Genomic DNA, 19,695 nt, shown 5'->3' with positions numbered 1-19,695 from the left:
TGCTGCTTTATGGCGAGAGGGGAGGGGGCAAGCACCCCTGATTAATTTTGTTTGTGGAGAGGCCCAAGTGAATTACTGCAGTGTACTGCAATGTTGCCACCATGACTAGTATTTATACACACCACCTAACAGGGGTCTTAAACATTCGCGACACCCATCATTTTGCTTGCACTCCTAAAACCTGCAATGTGTTCGTTGATAAGCTTAAAAGACTGTCTGAACGTCGTAGAACGGGATACTTTCACTGCAGTCTCGGCTTGTAAACAGCGAAGGACAAAAGCGGGATGCAACACTTTCGCAGCGATTGCGTCTTCAATTCGAAGCCGTGGAAAGATTGGCCGCAGTAAATGGGGGGACGCAAGGCGTACGATGTCTGATAAAAACAACCACGTTTTTTTTTTTTCTTTCTTGACTTGCACCTCGGCGATTATACGGTGCTCAAACGTACGGCGTTACATGTTACTAGGTAACCTTCCGACGTCAGCTATGAAGAGTGAAAGCTACCAAACTCGGCCGGCGAAGCAATGCGCCGCCCAAGTCGATGCAGCGCACACGTGCTAACATCGCCGCATGCAACAGAGATGCGTTGACAAACTCCAGCGCCATTCGCCACTGTAAAGGTAAATATAAACACGCTACAGTACGTAAATAACGGCACAATGTATACACACCGTCGCATAGCATGCCACAGGTGTTACCGGATGACTGAAAAAGTGAAGCAGAGTGCAGCCTCGAGCTTGTGAAATGTGTAGGAAGGCCCACCTCGCAAAATCGTGATCCTGCCGTAGGCACGAATCCCTCTCGCTTGATAATCGCCAGCCACACTTGGCGCCGGGCGGCGTCTTTCTCGCTCAAAGGGATGCGGAACAGCCGCTTGCCACGAAGCACGCTGTTGGAGCAACCGAGTGCGCAGCACGAAACGGGCATTATTTATCTCCCACTTTTCCGCCGCCAGACTAATTTGCCCTGACGACTACATCCACTCCAGGCGCCGAAACTTTAATTTTCTGTAGTAGACTTGGTTCATCCATGGATGTGCACATGACTATACCTTGTTCTGTGACTACACAAAGAAACGCCACATAGTCCATGCCTTCCAAAATGGCGAACGTTTTGACAGCGCACCTCCATGTGACAGCGCACGGAGGAAGGAAAAAGGTTTTCCTTCCTCCGTGTGACAGCGTTTCGCATCACGTGACTTGTCTGTGCTCTTCTCCATGGAGTTTCTGGATAGATGGATAATTATGATGGCACCCTTCAGATCGGGCGGCGGCCAGCGCCACCAAGCCGTAATACTTAATGAACCAAAAACTATATTTATTTTTTTTTCTTAAAAAGTGAGTTTGAGGATTCGTACTTTGCAGTGAAGAGTTTAATTTTCACTCGTGTCTTGACTTTAGCCACCAATCAGATAACCTCCTTCTGGTTAAGTCTACCCGCTTAAAGTTTATTTTGCCCTCCCGGTCCCTAAACCCTAGTGCTTTGAAAAACTCTGCGCCATCATCCTGAACTATAGGGTGAAGCCCTTTACAGAACATTATCAAGTGTTCGGCAGTTTCTTCTTCCTCTCCACACGCACTGCATACTGTGTCTACGCCTTCGTATTTGGCCCGATATGTCTTGGTTCGCAGTACTCCCGTCCTGGCCACAAACAGTAGAGAACTACCCCGAGTATTATCATAGATCTTTTCCTTGGCAATTTCCCGCTTAAAAGTTCGATAGATCTCTAGTGCGGACTTCTTAATCATGCCCATTCTCCACATGTCAGTCTCCATTTCCTTCACTTTCTTCTTAACTGATAGTTCTTTTTGGTTTGGCCACCTGCTGTTTTCTAAGTATTTACCAGTCAACTTCCTGGTTCGCTTCCTCCATTTTGTATCGACATTCTTCATGTACAAGTAGCTGAAAACCTTCCTAGCCCAACGCTCTTCCCCCATTTCTCTCAATCGTTTCTCAAATTTTATCTTGCTGCTAGCTTCCCTGCCCTCAAATGATGTCCATCCCATATCACCTTGTACTCCCTGATTTGGTGTATTCCCGTGAGCTCCTAAAGCAAGCCTACCTATTCCACGTTGCTTAATTTCTAATCTTGCTTGAACTTCTGATCTCATGCACAAGACCGCATTGCCGAACGTCAGCCCAGGAACCATGACCCCTTTCCATATTCCTCTCACAACATCATACCTATTGTAATTCCACAGTGCCCTATTTTTCATGACTGCTGCATTCCTGTTACCTTTAGTCGTCACGTATATTTCGTGTTCCCTCAGATACTCGGTCCCATTGCTTATCCATACGCCCAGATATTTGTATTTATCTGTTATCTCTAGCGTGACCTCCTGTATTCTAAGCTCACTACCTTCGTTGTCATTGAAAATCATGACTGCTGATTTTTCCTTACTGTATCTAAAATCTAACCTATCTCCCTCATTACCGCAGATGTCCATCAATCTCTGCAAATCTTCCTTGTTGTTGGCCATTAGCACTATATCATCTGCGTACATTAATGCTGGTTGTGCCTGATCAATAAGTTTTCCTTGTTTGACTAAAGAGAGGTTGAAGCCCAGTCCACTTCCCTCTAATTTTGCCTCTAATCCTTGTAGGTACATCATGAATAATAAGGGTGACAGGGGGCACCCCTGCCTAAGCCCCCGTTTCACCTCTGCAGGCTTGGATACCTGTTTTTCCCACTTTATAACTACCTTGTTACCTTTATAGATACCCTTTAAAAGATTAGTGACTACATGTTCCACGCCTAGTGTGTCCAGTATTCCCCACAATTCCTCTTGAACCACGCTATCGTACGCTCCCTTGATATCCAAAAATGCTAGTCACAGGGGCCTGTGTTCCTTTTCTGCTATTTCGATGCACTGCGTCAGTGAGAACAGATTGTCTTCCAACCTCCTGTGTTTCCGAAACCCATTCTGCAGTTCCCCCAGCACCCCCTCATCCTCTATCCACGCCTGCAGTCTTTCCTTTATAATTTGCATCGCCAGCCTGTAGACCACTGATGTCACTGTTATAGGACGGTAGTTGTTTATGTCAGCTTTGTCACCCTTTCCTTTATAGATCATGCTCATCCTGCTAAGTTTCCATCCATTGGGAACTTCACCATCGATTATTATTTTGCTCACTGCCTCTCTCAAAGCCTGCTTAGACTTCGGACCTAATGTCTTTATCAGCCTAATTGGAATGCCATCTGGGCCTGTTGATGTACTACCAGGAACCCTTTTCTCAGCCTTTTCCCACTCCTGTTGCGAAAATGGAGCCATTGCACCACTTGATTCGTCCTTGTCTATTGTGGTGCATAAAGTACTTTGTTGAAATTTTTCTGTCACCCTTGTTCTTATATACTCAATAGCTTCGTCCCCTTCTAGCCTAGCACCTTGGGCTGTAGTTATAAAACTCTGCTCTAGGCTCGTCTCATTTCTTAGGGAGTTTAGATGGTTCCAAAATTTCGCAGCTGCTTTTCTATCTTTTTTATGTACTTCTGCCAGCCACTGAGCTCCCTTCCTTCTAATCTTTTCATTGATCAGAAGGGATGCATCTCTTCTACAGCTTAGAAAGGTTGCCCATTTTCTTTCAACATCATCTGTCGGTTCACCCCGCTGCTTAGCATGTCTGTGTTCCCTAGAGGCTTCCTGACGTTTTGCTATGGCTCTCTTAACTTCCTCATCCCACCAACTTTTGGGTTTGTGTCTTCTTTTCCGGGGTGATTTGTCACGCATCTTAGCAAGCTCTAGCTCAAGGAGTCTAATTAGATTCGTGTATGTCCACAGTGTCTTGTTATCCTCCGTGATTACTTTCTCAATTTGTTTAGTGGCTATTTCGATTTGCCTTTCGGTATAAAAATTTTCCTGCAGTTGCTCATCTTGTCTCCTTCCCACTTTCACTGCTCTTCCAAAACTTAGCTTGATACGTTTGTGATCGCTACCCAGACTTCTGGAGCCACCTTCATCTATGTGCTTAGATGAGCTTATCATACATCCTATGTGACATCAGTGCATAATCTATCGTCGACTGAAGCCTTCCTACCTCCCATGTTATTTGCCCTTCACACTTCTCGGTACTGTTGCAAATGATCAAATCAAGCCTTTCACACATATCCATGATCATTTTGCCTGTCGGGTCAGTATACCCATCTATATCTTCTATGTGCGCATTCATGTCTCCTAGTATAATTATCTCGCACTCTCTTCCTAACTCCTGAATGTCCTTTGATATACACTCTACCATTGCCTGGTTTTCCTCTCTGGCCTTTGCTCCCGTCCACAAGTACACGAAACCAAGGAGTGTCATTTGACCTGCCACTTTCCCTTTTAGCCGTAAATGTTCCTTGCACTCCTGCTTGACCCTTTGCCAGTCTGTACTTTTATGAATGAATGCCCCAATACCACCCCCCTTTCTGCTGCCTTCTGTTCTGTTACAATATTCCCACGCGTAGTCCGGATTGTTCGGAGGTCGTTCCATGTCCCTGAGATGTGTTTCTACAAAACCGTATACCATCGGCCTCTCTTCCCTTAGCTGTTCTTCTATCTCTTCCCACTTCAGCCTGTTCCTACCACCCTGCATGTTAATATACCCTATGTCTGAATTGGCTCGGCGCTCGTGGCTACGTCTATTTATGCCCCGGACTCAATTAACTCAAAATTAATTAATTCTCAATATTAACTAGAGCGCACTCTGGCGCTGCGATCGTTCAGCGACTAAGGTCCCTAGATGAAACAAGTTTCTTATCAGCGACCATGGGAATGATTGGTAGTACTACAGTGTCTAGAAATATACTGGCTAGTGTTCTGAGCGCGGGTCATAGAGAAAGAAGAAGACAAGAGCGGACACTCCGCAAAACCTGGCCTCAGGAAGTGCGTCACGACTACGTAACGAACTAGTGCTCCCACCAAACGTCCGAGGGCGCAAGCGCAAAAAAACACAGTTATAATCAATGCAACAGAATTGTTTTCTCTATGCGCGGGTTAGGAGATGGCCGCGCAGCTGATGACTGCCGGCAGCGCCCGCATGGTGCGCTGCTGTGCGAGTGGGTGCATTTGCGTTCAAGTGCGCTCCGCAAGCGCCGCGAAGCGTGCAGGAGGCCGAGCCGCGCGAGGCCAACTATTATTTTGCTGCATTTTCGGAGTGTTTTTTTTTACATAATGCTTTATTGTATAAGAACTACTCTATTGCTTTCACAGTACTGGCGTTTTGCAATACCAAAATGAAGATCATTTCGTGGCATACATTTCGCCATCTGCTACTTGCCCGCAAAAAAAAAAAAAAAAAAAGATAGAGACGCAGATCCCACGTAACTTGGGAATCAGTGCTACGCAAGGTGACTCTGTTGTAATTTTATATTAGGTGAAACATTATGAAGTGGCGCTAAATATATGCAAGAAATTGGATAGTGAACACTGGAACCAGCATTGGCGTTTCACGAACATTCGGCTCTTCTTGCAAAGTATTTCGAAGACCCTAAGTTAAGGGGGTGATCGTGAGGGCACCCGGACGTAGGCGATTCGATAGATAGATAGATAGATAGATGGATAGATAGACAGACAGACAGAAACATAGATAGATAGATAGATAGATAGATAGATAGATAGATAGATAGATAGATAGATAGATAGATAGATAGATAGATAGATAGATGCTCAAAGTGGTTGCAGTACGCAAAGAAATTTATTTTAAAACCCATTGACAGTATAACCACCAGAGTTATTTTTTAAAATGTGCTTTGTTCTCAAGAGCAATAATTATCACAGAAGACCCTAAAACCTTTACCTCTTAGCCTGCATGCCATTAGGATTCGAGTGAAAACAAAGAATGATAACATGCCAATGAATAGTCTGACACTCACCGCATATGATACTCAAAACGTTGTTGGAAAGGGAGTCCGACGTTGACATGGGAGAAAAACTGTGTGAATGAAATTCGAAAGGGTATTTTCAATTTTTTAGATCAATAATATTTGAAATTTTGCCTAAACGGCGATTTCATTCCCGACACAGTTCACCCTAATCCGAAGAGTATTTCGATGGAGTCACTCTCAGAATGCTTTTCTCACACGACAGCCTTCGGATTCAGCCTTTTGTCTGCCCAGGAACTTCCAGGAACTTTTTATCTGGATTACCAGGCTTCAAAGCTTTTTTTTTTCGTGCTGCTCCTCAGATGAATAGCAGAACCTATAAAAACATATTTTGTGCATTAGTCAAGTATGAAATGGTGCGAGAAGAAGACTTTTGAAAGCCAGCGTGAGAAAGACACAATGTAGGCTTCACTTACAGAATTTTAATTGAGTTTAATAGAGCAGCACATTTTAGAAATCTTAATCACGGTAGCAGGAGTGCAGGACCTCTAACTTTGAGCTTTTAAATATATTGGCAAGAAATCTGAATATACGCAATTCTCTGTTATGAATTTGTTTCCACCTATAATTTATATACATTTTAAGAGCTTCTAATTACACAATAGATGAAGAGAGCTTTTTAGATGACTACATGAAAATTTCAAGTAGCTAAAACATTGCTTTCCAGATGCCCATTATGCCTACACACAGGCCGACAATGCTAAGTGAGTGAAATTAATAATTTGCTCACCATGTATGCCAAAGATCCGCCACATGCTGCGATTCCAGCTGGCCCCGTCACAGGTCATGGAGTCAACATACAAGCCCGCTCGTTCAGCCAGGACAGTGCACTCTACTATGATTTTTGCAAGCGTAGCTGCTTGAACATTGCCTTTCGAGGCAAAAAACGCCAAGTATTTGTGTCCAACTCCCTAAAAAATGGGCAAGAACAATGATGGTGCAAGATTACCATGTTACTTATGTCATGTGTTTGACAGTAGTCTCTTTTTAAAACAACTTACCGGTGTAGGGTTGAAACAGCACAACCATCCCGTGGTCTGCAAGCACACCCTTGTGGTTACTCAGGGTCCGCCAGCTCGACATTTCGCTTCTGTTGTTTAGGTGCCGGTTCTTGGTCGCAAATGTTTCTCACCTTTTGTTTCACCGCCTTTTTAGGTACAAGATGTGTCGGGTAATCTTCGAAGACCGTAGGGACAGCATCGGGCTTCAGACGTGGCTTGTCTCGGGCGATTTCGTTGACGACACCGTTCACCGTAGTCTGAAAATATCGTTCGATGTAGCCACTCTCAAAATGTCTTTCACACACGACAGCCTTCGGCGTCAGTCTCTTGTCTGCCCTCTTGATTTTGCTCTCCCATTCTGCAAGCCGTGCTGGGTCCGTCGGTGCGGTGAACAAAGACACCTTTTCCTCGTTCGAACGATATCCGCTCCGGCACAGCGGCACAAAACACGTCCTTTCTTTGCATTGCCGCTTAGCCTTCAACATCTTGCTGCCCACATTTTGCGACGACGAACTTGACACTACAACAGGTCGAACACTGACAGCTGTCAAACGCTGAGCAAAGCATGGGACGACAGGAGCTTGGCGGCTCTCGTGCACCCACTCGTCCGGCAGCGCCACTTGCGGCCACTGCGCGCAGTCATCACGTGCGGGGCCACCCTCTCTCGTACGGAATGCGCGCGCTCCGCACACTAGCCAGTATATTCCAGGCCCTATAGTAGTACACACATTTGCCTAGTCTTCGTACTTGCGGGCGGCGAATCGTACTTACGGCTTCGTTTATTACTGTGTTTCGGTTTTGTTTTGAAAGAAAGATTGAATGCTTTTGATCTTCGTAAACCGATTTGGAAAGTAAGTCTAAAAAATAAAATGGTGAAGCGCAACCGCTGAACATTTGCTAATACTTGTTTCGTAAAAAAACCGCTCCAAGCCACACCACGGAGCCAAAGGCAGGCCAGAAGTACGAATATTAGACAAATGTGTGTACTACCTAGAGGTGTGCGCCGACTGGTCGGCGCGCTGCCGCCAATAGTTTTCGCCGCGCCGCCGCCGCCGACGCGAACTGATCGGCGCGCCGCCGCCGACGTTTTTCATCGGCGCAATCGGCGCGCCATTTATGCGCCAGTACTGACTTTTCACAGATTTGTCTTCTTTTTCATTGTGATTTATAGCTTCGTTTCACATTTTATGTATCCAGTAAAAACCAGGCTTCTTAGTTATCTTCATCCAGCTTCGGAGACCGAGAGTACCACTATGAACAGCGGAACGAGTTCGGCGGCCGCTGCATGAAATGATTTATTGAACAAATTGACAAAAAATTAATGTAACAGTTACAGTAAAGCATAGACACTGCCATCTTACGCTTAGAAGCAATTTATCTGTTTTTTGTGTCGTAATTAGCTATGATTATGAGATACGACGTTGAATATAATGGCCCAGCGTTCTGATGCGTGCGAGTTCGCCATAGCACAATTCGAATATTCATACGGATGGAAAACGGCATCATTATCAGTCCAAGATGGCCGCCTATAATTGTGCCCGAAACAGGGCGTACATAAAGAAGAAATTAAGTGGTAGCAGTGCAGCACGAATGCAGCGCGTTAGATGAAGGGAGGAGGAGGAATAAATGAGGAAGGACATGGAGGTTAGGCGTTAGATGAAGAACTACAAAAAACCCCGAAGGATGAAATCAAAAGGGAGAAGTTTAATGAAGATTAAAAGCGTCGAGGCATAATACATGCTCGAACCTACTCAGGGTATATCAGCACCTGTCCGCGGTGTTAAAGTTGATAATTTTCGAGGATGACCACTTATACGCAGCGTCTGAACATGCTGCAGAAAATATTCACCATCTGTTTTATTTTTTAACTTGTCTGTTTGTACCGGCTTTTTAAGACATCGGATACCCGCGATGAAGATGCCAAGGCAGTAAGATGGCAAGAGAGAGAAAGGAAGGCTGGGGGATTAACCATATCTTGGTATCCGGTTTGCTGCCTAGCACCGAGGGTTGAGAAATATGGGCAAGAAAGGGCGTGTAGAGAGACAGAAAATAAAACGCATGTGCACTCAGGAGTAAGATGGCAAACTTAACAGAGTATTTATTACATTCTGTACAGACAGGGCGAGAGGTCTCTTGCGAATGAGCTGGGTGGCTCACTATAAACTGTACGTTTTGACTTATCAGGGAATGGGTTCAGAATGCGCTGTTGAATCACGAGACACACACACCATTTCTGACGGTGCCGCTCACACTCGCTCAAGTCAAGGTCTTTGATTGGGGCGTGGCCACCACACTGCACCTGTGACACCAAGAAACCATTGTAGTCGTCTCGTCGAACGTCTTATGGTGTCGGAATGCCACCTCACTTCCCGGCTAAGATGGACAGTACACGGCGGACAGCAGGCTGGCAGCCCTTCGGTGACTTGTTTGATGAACAAAGAACGTTGCATGCCCTCCCCCGTCGGCCCAGGCGCCGCGCGTAACAACGGCTATCCAGTGGTGAGAAGAGGCGTAATAAGCTTGTCTGAGACAACCAGTTTTGAAAAGAGCAAAACAAAATTTTAAAAAACTTGCCAGTAGACAATTTACAAAAGACGGCTAGATTCATCAAAAATGCAGAGACCGACATTTGAGCCACATGTCATATATGACATAGTTCAGCAAACTGGTTTTCATCACGTAACTTGAACGGACCTACTGGCACTGGGAAAGGTTAAGAATGATTGTCGCTGACAGATGTACTTCTGTTGCGAAGGTAATGCTCAGAGTCAACCAAATAAAACTTAACATTATATTCAAGTCTTGATAAAAAAATAAGTCAAGTTAGAAAGCTCCTCAGGTGGCCAAATAATAAATTACTTCACCATACTTTATGAAGAAGTAAGTTGCAAATAAATAATGCAACCGCTGTTTCAATGACATTCAATGACGTGACCGCAATCAACGGTGTGTCGTCGCCATAAAACGGGAAAGTTATATGTGGACACGATCGGGCGAATGCGGCGGAGAACGAATATGTCACGTAATAAAAGCGATGTGATGTTGCACATTTTCATCTTTACAACTCCGTGCCATTTTGCTTGCTCGTGATGTGTTCGAAGGAGCTAGCCAAGTCTTAGGTAGAAGTCAAGCAGAGTAGCCGGGGCTGATAAGAGCAACGTTTATGTTCACTATTTACACACTAAAGGTAGCATCATGGAAGCTTGATGAGAGCTTCTGAGAGCTGGTTCAGAGCGTCTCGGTGCTCGCATTTTAAGCCGTGGTCTTCCTAAAATTCTCTGCAGGAAAAAACAATAGACAGTTTGCAATAATCTGCAAGGCAGCTTTCTGTAAGGTTAGTTTTCCAACCATAAACTCTCGTTCACAGACGGCTTTTCTCGCTCATTTTGTTTTTGCCATTCACCTTTTTGAGATCTTGTGCTCGCGTGCCTTTGCTGGAATTCGGAGAGGTGATATTTGTTGTACTCGCGTGCTCGCGTGCACTCGCTGGAATTCGAAAAGGTAAAGGCACAATGAGGGAGAAAAGCAGTCTGTGAACGAGAGTTTTTGGTTAAAAAATAAACCTTTAGGAAAGCCGCCTTGCATATCACTGTAAACGGACAGACTGCATGTCCATTCAGTCAAGGGCAGTCCAAAGAAATTGCCATCTTCATCTCCGTCCCCCAAATGGTGGGGGTAATGGTTAGAAGAAGGCGCCTAATTTCTGCAGCCCAGCAGGGAGCACGGCGCAGCGAATAAAGATAAAAAAAACGAGAAGGAGAAAGAGAGAGAAAGTCAAACACTGCCTTCTTTTCTACCCAAGAAATAGAAAGGATGCACGTTCAGTTCGTCACACGGCGAGAGAGAAACACAACGTAGGTCATAATGCAATAATACGCACAACACAGCACAGTGCAATAACGTTGCATCGCACGTGCAGAATAGGGCCTGCAGCGCTAGGCAGGCTAGGGCCTGGGGGAGTGGAAGACTTGAAAGCACAACAGAGTGTGGGAAACATACCTGACGATGAATCCCAACCTCTCGGCTAATTATTCAGCGCGTCTCGTGGCACGTCGAACAAATCAAGCTGCCTCGATTTCCGGCAGCTCTTCCTAGGCCGTCAGTCAGCCAGGCGTGTCCAAAGAGTTTTTGACGAGGGGAGCCAACAGCCCTAAAGAATTCGAAGTATGACTTTCGTGTTGTCGCCTCTTTTGGCGCACCTCGAGAGCGTAGACCCGGAACAAATCAGGGTAGGTGAGGTGACTTTCCGCGAACCTTACCTGCTTTCCAAACCAGTTACTGCATGCAAGCTTCCCCTGAATGGATGAATGTGTGGTTGAAGAAAGAGAAAAAGACACTATCTTTCCTTGCTAGACCACGGCTCAGTCCCTTGAAGGGAAAAAGGAGAGTGGAGAAAATAGTTTAGAAGTAGGTAGGAGGAGAAGGTTCGGAAGAACGTGACAGTCATGGCTGCTAGAGCAGAAAGAGAATAGGGGCCATCGGCGGGGCACTCCGAGTCTGACAACTTGGAAATGTGGATTTGCAACCATGTACGCAGATACCTATGGTCATTCCCACGAGAGAAAAAAAATCTGGATCACCTTTCTTGGGCTAGAATACAGAAAACTAGCTAAACGAGAAAACTAAATTAGGTAAAGAAATAACCGATAATCTAACCACAAATTGTCACCACAGCTGCGGAAGGAAAGAAGCAAAAACGTAATCCGCGACCTCGGCACCAGCGGCTACACAGAGGCATTTCTTCGTAGAACACTGTGTATAAGAAAAGACACGGGAAACACGACACCAATGGCGCGGCAACGACGCCACGTGTCGACCAAACTTGAGCTCACGGAACAGGGAACGAAGCACAATGGCAGAACACCGCGAGACCACTCGCAACATATTTGCGTCATGAATACCAGTCCCGACGGCACGGTGTACAGCTGGTTGGGTTGTATTGTAGTCTTTCTGAATTCCTTGAAGTGCACAAAGAGCGCGAAAGGTTGGGTACCAGGAACATGAACATAGAAAACGACTTTGCCTTCAAGCCTTTTGCAGTGTGTACTGGACGAACGTAGCGACGGGTGACGAACGACAGGAATTCAGTTCTTATGCGCTTCAGAAATGACTATGAATGGAAAAGTTTTTGAATGAGAATGAAAAAAAAATCATCAAAAACATGGGTGTTGCTATGTCCGTGCAACAGAACTGCAAGCCTGTTGGAAAAAGATGGCAGCAATATCTCATAAAGAGACTGGAGAATTAAAAGCCTCTCTGATTGCCAAGAAGTAACAGAATTCTTCAATCACGTTACAGCTTGAATAAATTGATTTCCACGAGTGATGAAGGATCACGTATGGCATGAACGGTGCGTTTCTGCCTCCTTCCTTCTTGAAATATGGCCGCGACAATTTTCATGGTAACCTAAATTACGCAGCCACTGTTTAATTGGTAGCAAATGACATGACAAAACCCATGATCTGTGTCATCGCTACATTTTAACAAAACTTGAAATCCTGCCAGATGGCGCATTGCTATCGGGAAATTTCGAGCGCTAACTAATGCCTCCACGCGACGTTCACAAGTACCCGTCCTGTCTCCCTCATTCTTGTTAGCGCCTTGTTTGGCGCTCACAACTTTCCAGATCGCCACATTTATTCAAAAAGAAATTGAAGTGGCATCTCAGGGCACAAGCAGTTCAACGAAATAGAGAGAGAGAGAGAACGGGCGCTCGATTGCTCGCGAATCGGGCTGCTTTCTCGTCTTTGAAGCCACATTAATAATGAATCCGGAGCTTAGCTCTTATTCTCCACTGATCTTATTCTCCATCTTATTCTCCATTGATTAGGTACATAATCATAGATCAAGCTCAGTGTGGATTCCGATGTCATGTATTAAAGGTGACCTGGAGTGGCACATGTGTCACAACATTCTGCAAAACCCAATTCCATGCCTTCGTACCGTCATGCTCGTTTAATACGAACGTTTGTAGATTGGACTACAGAAACAACATGAAAAGGCCGAGAAATATTTAATTCTTCCGTTCGTTAGTAATGTACTTCGTTATGCGTTTTTCTGTTCTCTGGGAGCATATCACGAGAGTCGTGTAGCATGAATGAACATAAATTGCTTTTTCTATTTCACCACAGTCGTTGAACGGTGTACTCTATAAACGCATCATCTACAATAAACTTTGTGCCAGCACAATGCATAAAATGCTCAATTACATCGCCCAAAAAAAAAACGCGGATTTCACCGAAAGAAACTCGTAAACCTCATTAGATATTCAAACGTCAAATTTAGAAATAGCACTGGCATGAACGAGATTAATTCCATGGCCAAATTTCACTGCAAAAAGCGCTCGAATAACTGCACCTTGCAGGTATGCAATATACATTGCATGAGGTTTTAGAAGTGTGGTGACATTATTAGTTAAGGTTACATTGTTTTAGCGTTGAATTAGCTTTTTAGGCACGTTTACTGTGCTTTTAGAGTTAATATTTCACCTCATCGGTAATTTAGTGACGTCATTTCATTTCCATATATTTAAAGGAGAGTTATGAATAGTTGATATCCAATCATTTTTTTAAAGATATGTGAATGGTGTTTATCAAAGGACCAACCCTAGAACGAGTGCCGGGAAGGAGAGGGGGGGGGGGGGAGATATGAACAGTTTATAATTTGAAAAATAAAATTTTCGGCTTTACAAGCCAGAACGTCAATACGACACCAAGGCACGCCATAGTGGGAGGTTTTAAATATTCGAAACCATAGGTCGGCAAAATAAATAGAGCCTATACATAGACTCTCTCAGCTAATAGGCTTTTATCTTAGGACTCAATATAGGGCCCAGCCTACAGCTGAAATTTCAGTGACATATAGGCCACCAAAAATATTTTTCTCTCGAAAGAATTTTCGCGATAGACTGATTTCAATGGAGTAAATCAGCCCGACTTTTTTTTTTCGAATACACCTGAGATAGTCGATAAAACGTTTAGGACGTTTGGCGGGGAACGACCGATCAAACTTTACGTGGATACCTATCACTTTTCGTCTCCACTGTCTCTTTCTAAGTTCATGTTCTTCCTTTCTTGACATTCAACTTCACAGTATTTTAACAAATCCGCATCATATTGGTTCTATAGAAGAAAATAGCTTGTGGTATACGCATCTTAAACAAAACTTGGCCGTGCACTTACGCCCCATCTCACTGTTTTGTATCAATCATTTCACCGTTCTCATTTCACTCACGGTATTGCCGCGTGGTTGCGACGTCAAAGAAGATGGTACGTGGGTTGCTCAAGACGACACTTTTTATTGAGTGAACATGTGCATAGGAAAGTGCAAAGTGCTCGAAAATCGCGCTTTACACAGATAGCGGTAATCAGAGCATTTGTCGTTGGTAATATGATCTGCGCGAAGGTACGTCGCCATTTATACACGTAGCATCCATATCGTAGGTGTCTCAAGCTTATCAGAAAATTCTAAAATAATCTAGAGTGTTCGCAGACAGCCAAGCGTCCTTTGCGCAAGGCAACTGATTAATATGTGGTGTTTAACGTTTCAAAACCACCACATGATTATGAGAGATGCCGTAGTGGAGGACTCCAGAAATTTTGACAACCTGGGTTTCTTTAACATGCACCCAAATCGCAGCACATAGGCCTACAGCATTTTCGCCTCTATCGAAAATAAAGCAGCCGCAGGTGGGACTTGATCCCGCGACCTGCGGGTCAGCAGCCGAGTACCTTAGCTACTGAGCCACTACGGCAGTGCCTTTGCGCAAGACTGTGACATAAAAATACAAGCGAGCGTGGCAGTATAATAATGTTGCGATAAAATTTCAGCAGGTGCAACATGTTTCACTGTGGATGCCATTTTCATACAGAACCGTCATCGGGTGGCCACGCGTTGCACGGTGGATCGACGTCTTTGGGTATTTTGAGTAGGCTAAATTTCTACCTAAAACATACGGCGTGACGACAGCACTCACGTTGACTGTAAATATTAACGAAACGAAGTGCACTCTTTGGTGGGATGATATGCATATCATTAAGAAGCTGTTGTGTATTTCTCAAAGGTCGAGATCATCAATGGTCAAGCAACCCTTCTGGACGAAAGGAATATATTCATTTAATGTTTACAGCCAGCCTGTAGACCGCAACAACTGAAGGTGTGGGCCGACATCACTCCTGTAAGTCTATTTAGTGATGTATCCGTTACAGTAAAAAGTAACTAAATACCTCACTAGTTACTCAAATAAGAAAAAGGGGAACGTTTCACGGCTCCACGTTATATAGATACATAAAAAGGTAACGCATTACCGTTACCGTAACCGAAAAAAAACAGAACGAATGTTACCTCTGCCGTAGCTCCGGAGTCATCAGTTTTAATCAATGTGTCTTTGCTGCAGAAACACACAATGATAATTTTAAATCTCAAATTTATGTTTCACACATACTAACCCAAGCAGGGATTATACTCGAAATGTTCAATTAACGAGAATTATTTGTACAAATGTACTGAACCTTAGCAATGTCATATAGAAGCTTATTGATGCCTGCACATGTGATGGCTTCTGACTCTGCAGTGACACAGGATGAAACCATTTTTTTTTTCATTGGAGCATTATACACAAAGTGAGGTCCAATAATCCACGGTATTCATGAAGAAACTATCACTGAACTCTCAAGAAATTTACAAATATCGGCCTTTTCTTGATCCTTCAGCACCTCCAATAAAGCAAGTCTAAATCACCACTGTTGGATCTAGCCACCGGATTGGCCCGCCGCGCGCCAGTAGGCAATCACGGAGGCCTACATTGGTGCCTTTTTATTCGAGGGGGGGGGGGGATCGGGAGATGTCGTGGGGAAAAGCGGGGAGGACACTTACAAGTTTGTGACACCAGATGTGCCTTGCAGAGACTTAAGTCTAGAAAAATCATGTCTTGCAACACACATCTTGCAATAGCAGCCTTTTTTAATATGTTGCAGGTTTTATTTTTGATTATATAAGAATTCAAATCATGCCTAGAAATCAAATATACAAAAGAACAAAGGTTCCCAGAACTCGTAATTGCATTGTTCTATTGTGTCTTTTCCGGAACAAGACGAGAGTGGCAGTTGCTATTTCGATTTCTCATTTCTCACACATCTGATGGGTACTGAGCACGTGAACACGCTTCAAAAAAGCATTGAAAAGTTGAATGTTTTATACATACTTATCAAGCATTCTTATTTGTGACGTTTTTAAGAGAAATTTCAATGGGGCCCACTTGCAAGGGTGTTCCCCTCCCCTGACCAAACACCAAGGGGTCGGGGAGTCAACGTTCTATGCAGGCGTGGTCAACGGACGCCCAGCTCGTGACCAGTATGGGCTGTCTATCTGAGCAAATATTGCATTTGCTCTCATCTGCACATATGAACATCGACAGGTTTTTGTCTTGGGGGGATGCAAACCCTTCTTTCAACTTGCATCACGACTGAGGGAGTAGGTCGTGTTGGTGTCGCTAGAGTGGGTAGCAAGTGCTGGTGGAGCTTGAAGGGTTCAAGTGCCCTTTTTGCACCACCCGCCTCGCCCACGCCCATGTCTACACTTCATTCATTGAACACCGCGCTGAGAACTAGTTGAATAAATGCGCAGATTTGTTTCCTTCCGCATCCTATACCGCTGCATAAAAAATTCTCACATTGTGAAAAGTAGGTATTTTGATTCGTTTGAAGGAAAGTTACATTCAAAGCATGACAGATACTCAAAAAAGCGGTTTCATGCAATCGTAATAAGAAAACTCGAAGCAGAGGTTCTTCTTCTTTTGTGCAGCGTACAATGTAAAAGTAAGATCAGATCCGGAAAAAGCGAAATGAGTGACGTGTGTCACTGCTTGCTCATTGTTCAATGAAAAAAGGTTTCATGATGTATGACGTTGCCAACAACAACAGCAACTTAAAACAACATCTTAAATTAAAAAAAAGCAAAGAGCTGCACATTTACCGTAGAACATGGACATAGATTGAAATACGCGTTATTTTTTTCATGAAAGCGAAATAAAAACTATTTTACAAAACGCCTTGCATTCATCGGGATGTCGACACATCTGTGTAGTGTCATTTATGCTATTTCGATTAAAACTCCCGAATTTCAACTAATTCAGTAACCTGTGGCAGAAGAGCCTTTTGAATTTTCAGTTTCGGTTTCTACGCCGCCGACGCCGCCGCCGCCGACGAAAATTGGCCGCACGCCGCCGCCGATGAAAAAACCGGCGTGCGCCGACAACGCCGCCGCCGCCGACTCTGTACGACCCCCACGCCGCCGCCGGTCAAAATCGCCTCGGCGCACACCTCTAGTACTACTCTACCCATCATCATTCCCATGCGGGTGCGACTGTTCTCACAACAAATCCGTGCAGGGCGGGGCCTCGCCTAGGTGACGTCGACACCATTTCCTTTTTTTTTTCTCTCTCTCCCCCCCTCTCTGTTTGGCAGCGCGTTCGCTCAACACCACCCAGACTTGGTTCGCTGTGTGCTGTTCTGTGGCTGTATGCTGTGCGCGGCGTCTCCCTGTTCTGTGGCGGCGTGCGCTGTCTTGTCATATTAAGCTGTTGAATATTAAGCTGTTGAGAGGTCCTTGGCTGTTGTCAACGGGAGGTATGCTGTGCGGACATCAAGAGACCTAAATCTGCGCGTAGATTTAGCATTGAAACACGTAGATGAAGGGACTCAACACGGCTGGACAGGCTTGTTTGCAGTCGCGGTTAGTGCAACACTAGACAATTGATTGGTTTCCGCCTTTTTGAAGGTCGGGTTATCATTGTTCTGGTTGCCGGTTCAGTTTTCCTGGCACCGATTCATTTCGGTTTGAGTGGAGTACCGGGTCCGGGACATGACCCGATCTTCAGAAATTTTAAGAAACGTTATTGGAAGTGAACTGTTTTAGTTTTGGGCTCCAGTCATGATTAGAACAGCGCATGCAAGCTAATCATGACTTTAAAAAAATTAAATGTCTGCCATAGGGATGTACCTTATCTATTCTGCTCCTGTGCTCTTTAGATAATTGCCTTGAATTCAAGGCAGAGCTGCGCTTGGACGTTTATTTTGTTTCCATTTGTACGTTTCAGAATGAACATTTATGTTATTTTCAACACCGAAAAAGCAATCGTGCGCAACACGAGACACGAATTGTGGTTGGGTTATTCGTGACACATCCGTATGTGCCATCCCTGGTCCTGCTAAAAGTGTGAATTACACATTAGAGCAAGGTAGGCCCGATGTTGAACTCATATGAGAAGCTGAAGCGTCAGCGTCGAGCTTTTTTGTGGTGGTGTATTAAAAACCCAAGTCCCAACCAAACTGTAACGTGTTGGTGCTGCTTGTAAGCTGTAACTTAAACGCCATACGAAAAAAGTCTGGGTAATTATTAATAATAATGATAATTATATTTATTACTCTGGTTGACGAAAGCCAGCCAGAATTTCTTGCCAGAGGCAGCGCATCTTAAAGTTTTTTTGCTGCCATTACACAAAAACTAAAACAACATTTGATATTGCCCTCTGCCATGCATAAAACTAGGTGCCTTCATTAAATCCTCTTTTTTGCTTATTTTCAGCCAATGTCATCTTCTCCGTGATCCACTGCTGATCTCGAATCCCTCTGGACAATGTGCCGTTTCCAGTTGTCAAAGGAACCGTCAAAGTATGCATATCTGGAATGGAATACTAGCAGAAGACACAGGAGAAAAAGAAGACCAAATATGTTACATTGTGATGCACTTGCAAACGTTTCAATCTCATTCAGATATGCAGTAGCTTTCCAGTTCAAAGATTGTGTGCAGGCAGTGTAAGGTGCATACTTTGCGGCAGCTGTATTTAACGTATTTTTTCTTATACATATGCCCCTTTTGGGGCCCTTAAGGTATTTCTAGCCAATGAATACATTTAGGAAAAGCCCAAGAGCATTATGACTGTGAACGAGACACATAGCCGGGGGTTGCTGCACACCGAAATGTTCAGTTTTGCTGGGACCTCCTCTACCTCCTCTCCCACCTTTGACGTTTCGCCATGCCTTCCCCCCATCAGTAGTTGCGAGCGAAAGAAAATCATGGCTACATCCCTGGTGTGAACTCTAAAAACATGGGGTTGTTTTTTTTTTTTGCACTTATCAAAGCCGACCTGTGTGTCTGTTAACATGCAAAAACACCAGAAATAAATATTCTTTATTTCATTTACAGCATTCAAGTACCGCTGATTGGCCGAAGGAGTGTACGGAAAAAGTGAACAAACCTCCAAGGCACAAAGAAGAGGGTTCATGAGGCTTCTCCCCTTTGCATGGAAAGGCTATGTAGTATGCTCCATATATTGGGTTGCATGTTTTGGATACATGACGGGCAAAAACTAGGCAGCTCTACATTGACTATTTCTAGTTTCACGATACTAAATGTACATGTTAAAGACCTTAGTTTAAAAATACTAGCTGATAAATGCTAACTTGAGACGATCACCTTCCGGTAGTATTTTCTTGTGCATTCGTGTTCCTTATGCAACCCCTTTTTATATCCCCATTCCCATATGGTGCCATTTAAAAAGTTTTCAGATTGAATAATTAAGCAGCTCGCCCAAGTCAGTAGTATCAATATGGACCAGATTTAGGGGAAACCCCCAAGGTGGAGTAAGATTCTGCAAAGGAAAGTTTGACATCCACATTTAGGTGGATGTCAAACTTTCCTTTGCAGTATCGATATGTATACCTAAAGCATTTCACTGAGGGGGTAGTTCCCATAGTTGCCCTAAAAAAAAAAAAGGCCAGTTTGTTTGCCCAGCCTCTACATCAACCGGTCACAGCTGTTGCAGCAGTCTTGATG

General features: G+C 44.3%; 1 protein-coding gene and 1 long non-coding RNA gene across 4 annotated transcripts in view; one reads left to right on the top strand and one right to left on the bottom strand.

The window, feature by feature from the left end:
• The window catches only part of LOC119186937 (uncharacterized), an 11,810-nt gene extending 10,617 nt beyond the window's left edge, over positions 1 to 1,193 (bottom strand). For 2 of the 3 annotated variants that reach the window (XM_075890138.1, XM_075890139.1), the window contains exon 1: positions 763 to 1,193. In XM_075890138.1, the coding sequence (XP_075746253.1) occupies positions 763 to 927 (165 nt within the window). In that variant the 5' untranslated portion in view covers positions 928 to 1,193. The remainder of the gene's footprint in view (positions 1 to 762) is intronic. The other variant, XM_037435282.2, reaches the window with a different exon arrangement.
• Positions 426 to 19,526, top strand: LOC142803876 (uncharacterized). The gene is made up of 3 exons (XR_012894344.1): positions 426 to 620; positions 14,924 to 15,037; positions 18,445 to 19,526. It is a non-coding gene; the product is annotated as an uncharacterized LOC142803876 (long non-coding RNA).
• The last annotated feature ends 169 nt before the right edge of the window (positions 19,527 to 19,695 follow it).

The sequence above is a fragment of the Rhipicephalus microplus genome, chromosome 3 (genome assembly GCF_043290135.1).
Source record: "Rhipicephalus microplus isolate Deutch F79 chromosome 3, USDA_Rmic, whole genome shotgun sequence".
In the NCBI taxonomy this organism is placed as follows: Eukaryota; Metazoa; Arthropoda; class Arachnida; order Ixodida; family Ixodidae; genus Rhipicephalus; species Rhipicephalus microplus.
The sequence above is the reverse complement of the archived record's forward strand: the minus strand, read 5'-3'. Positions and strand labels throughout refer to the sequence as shown.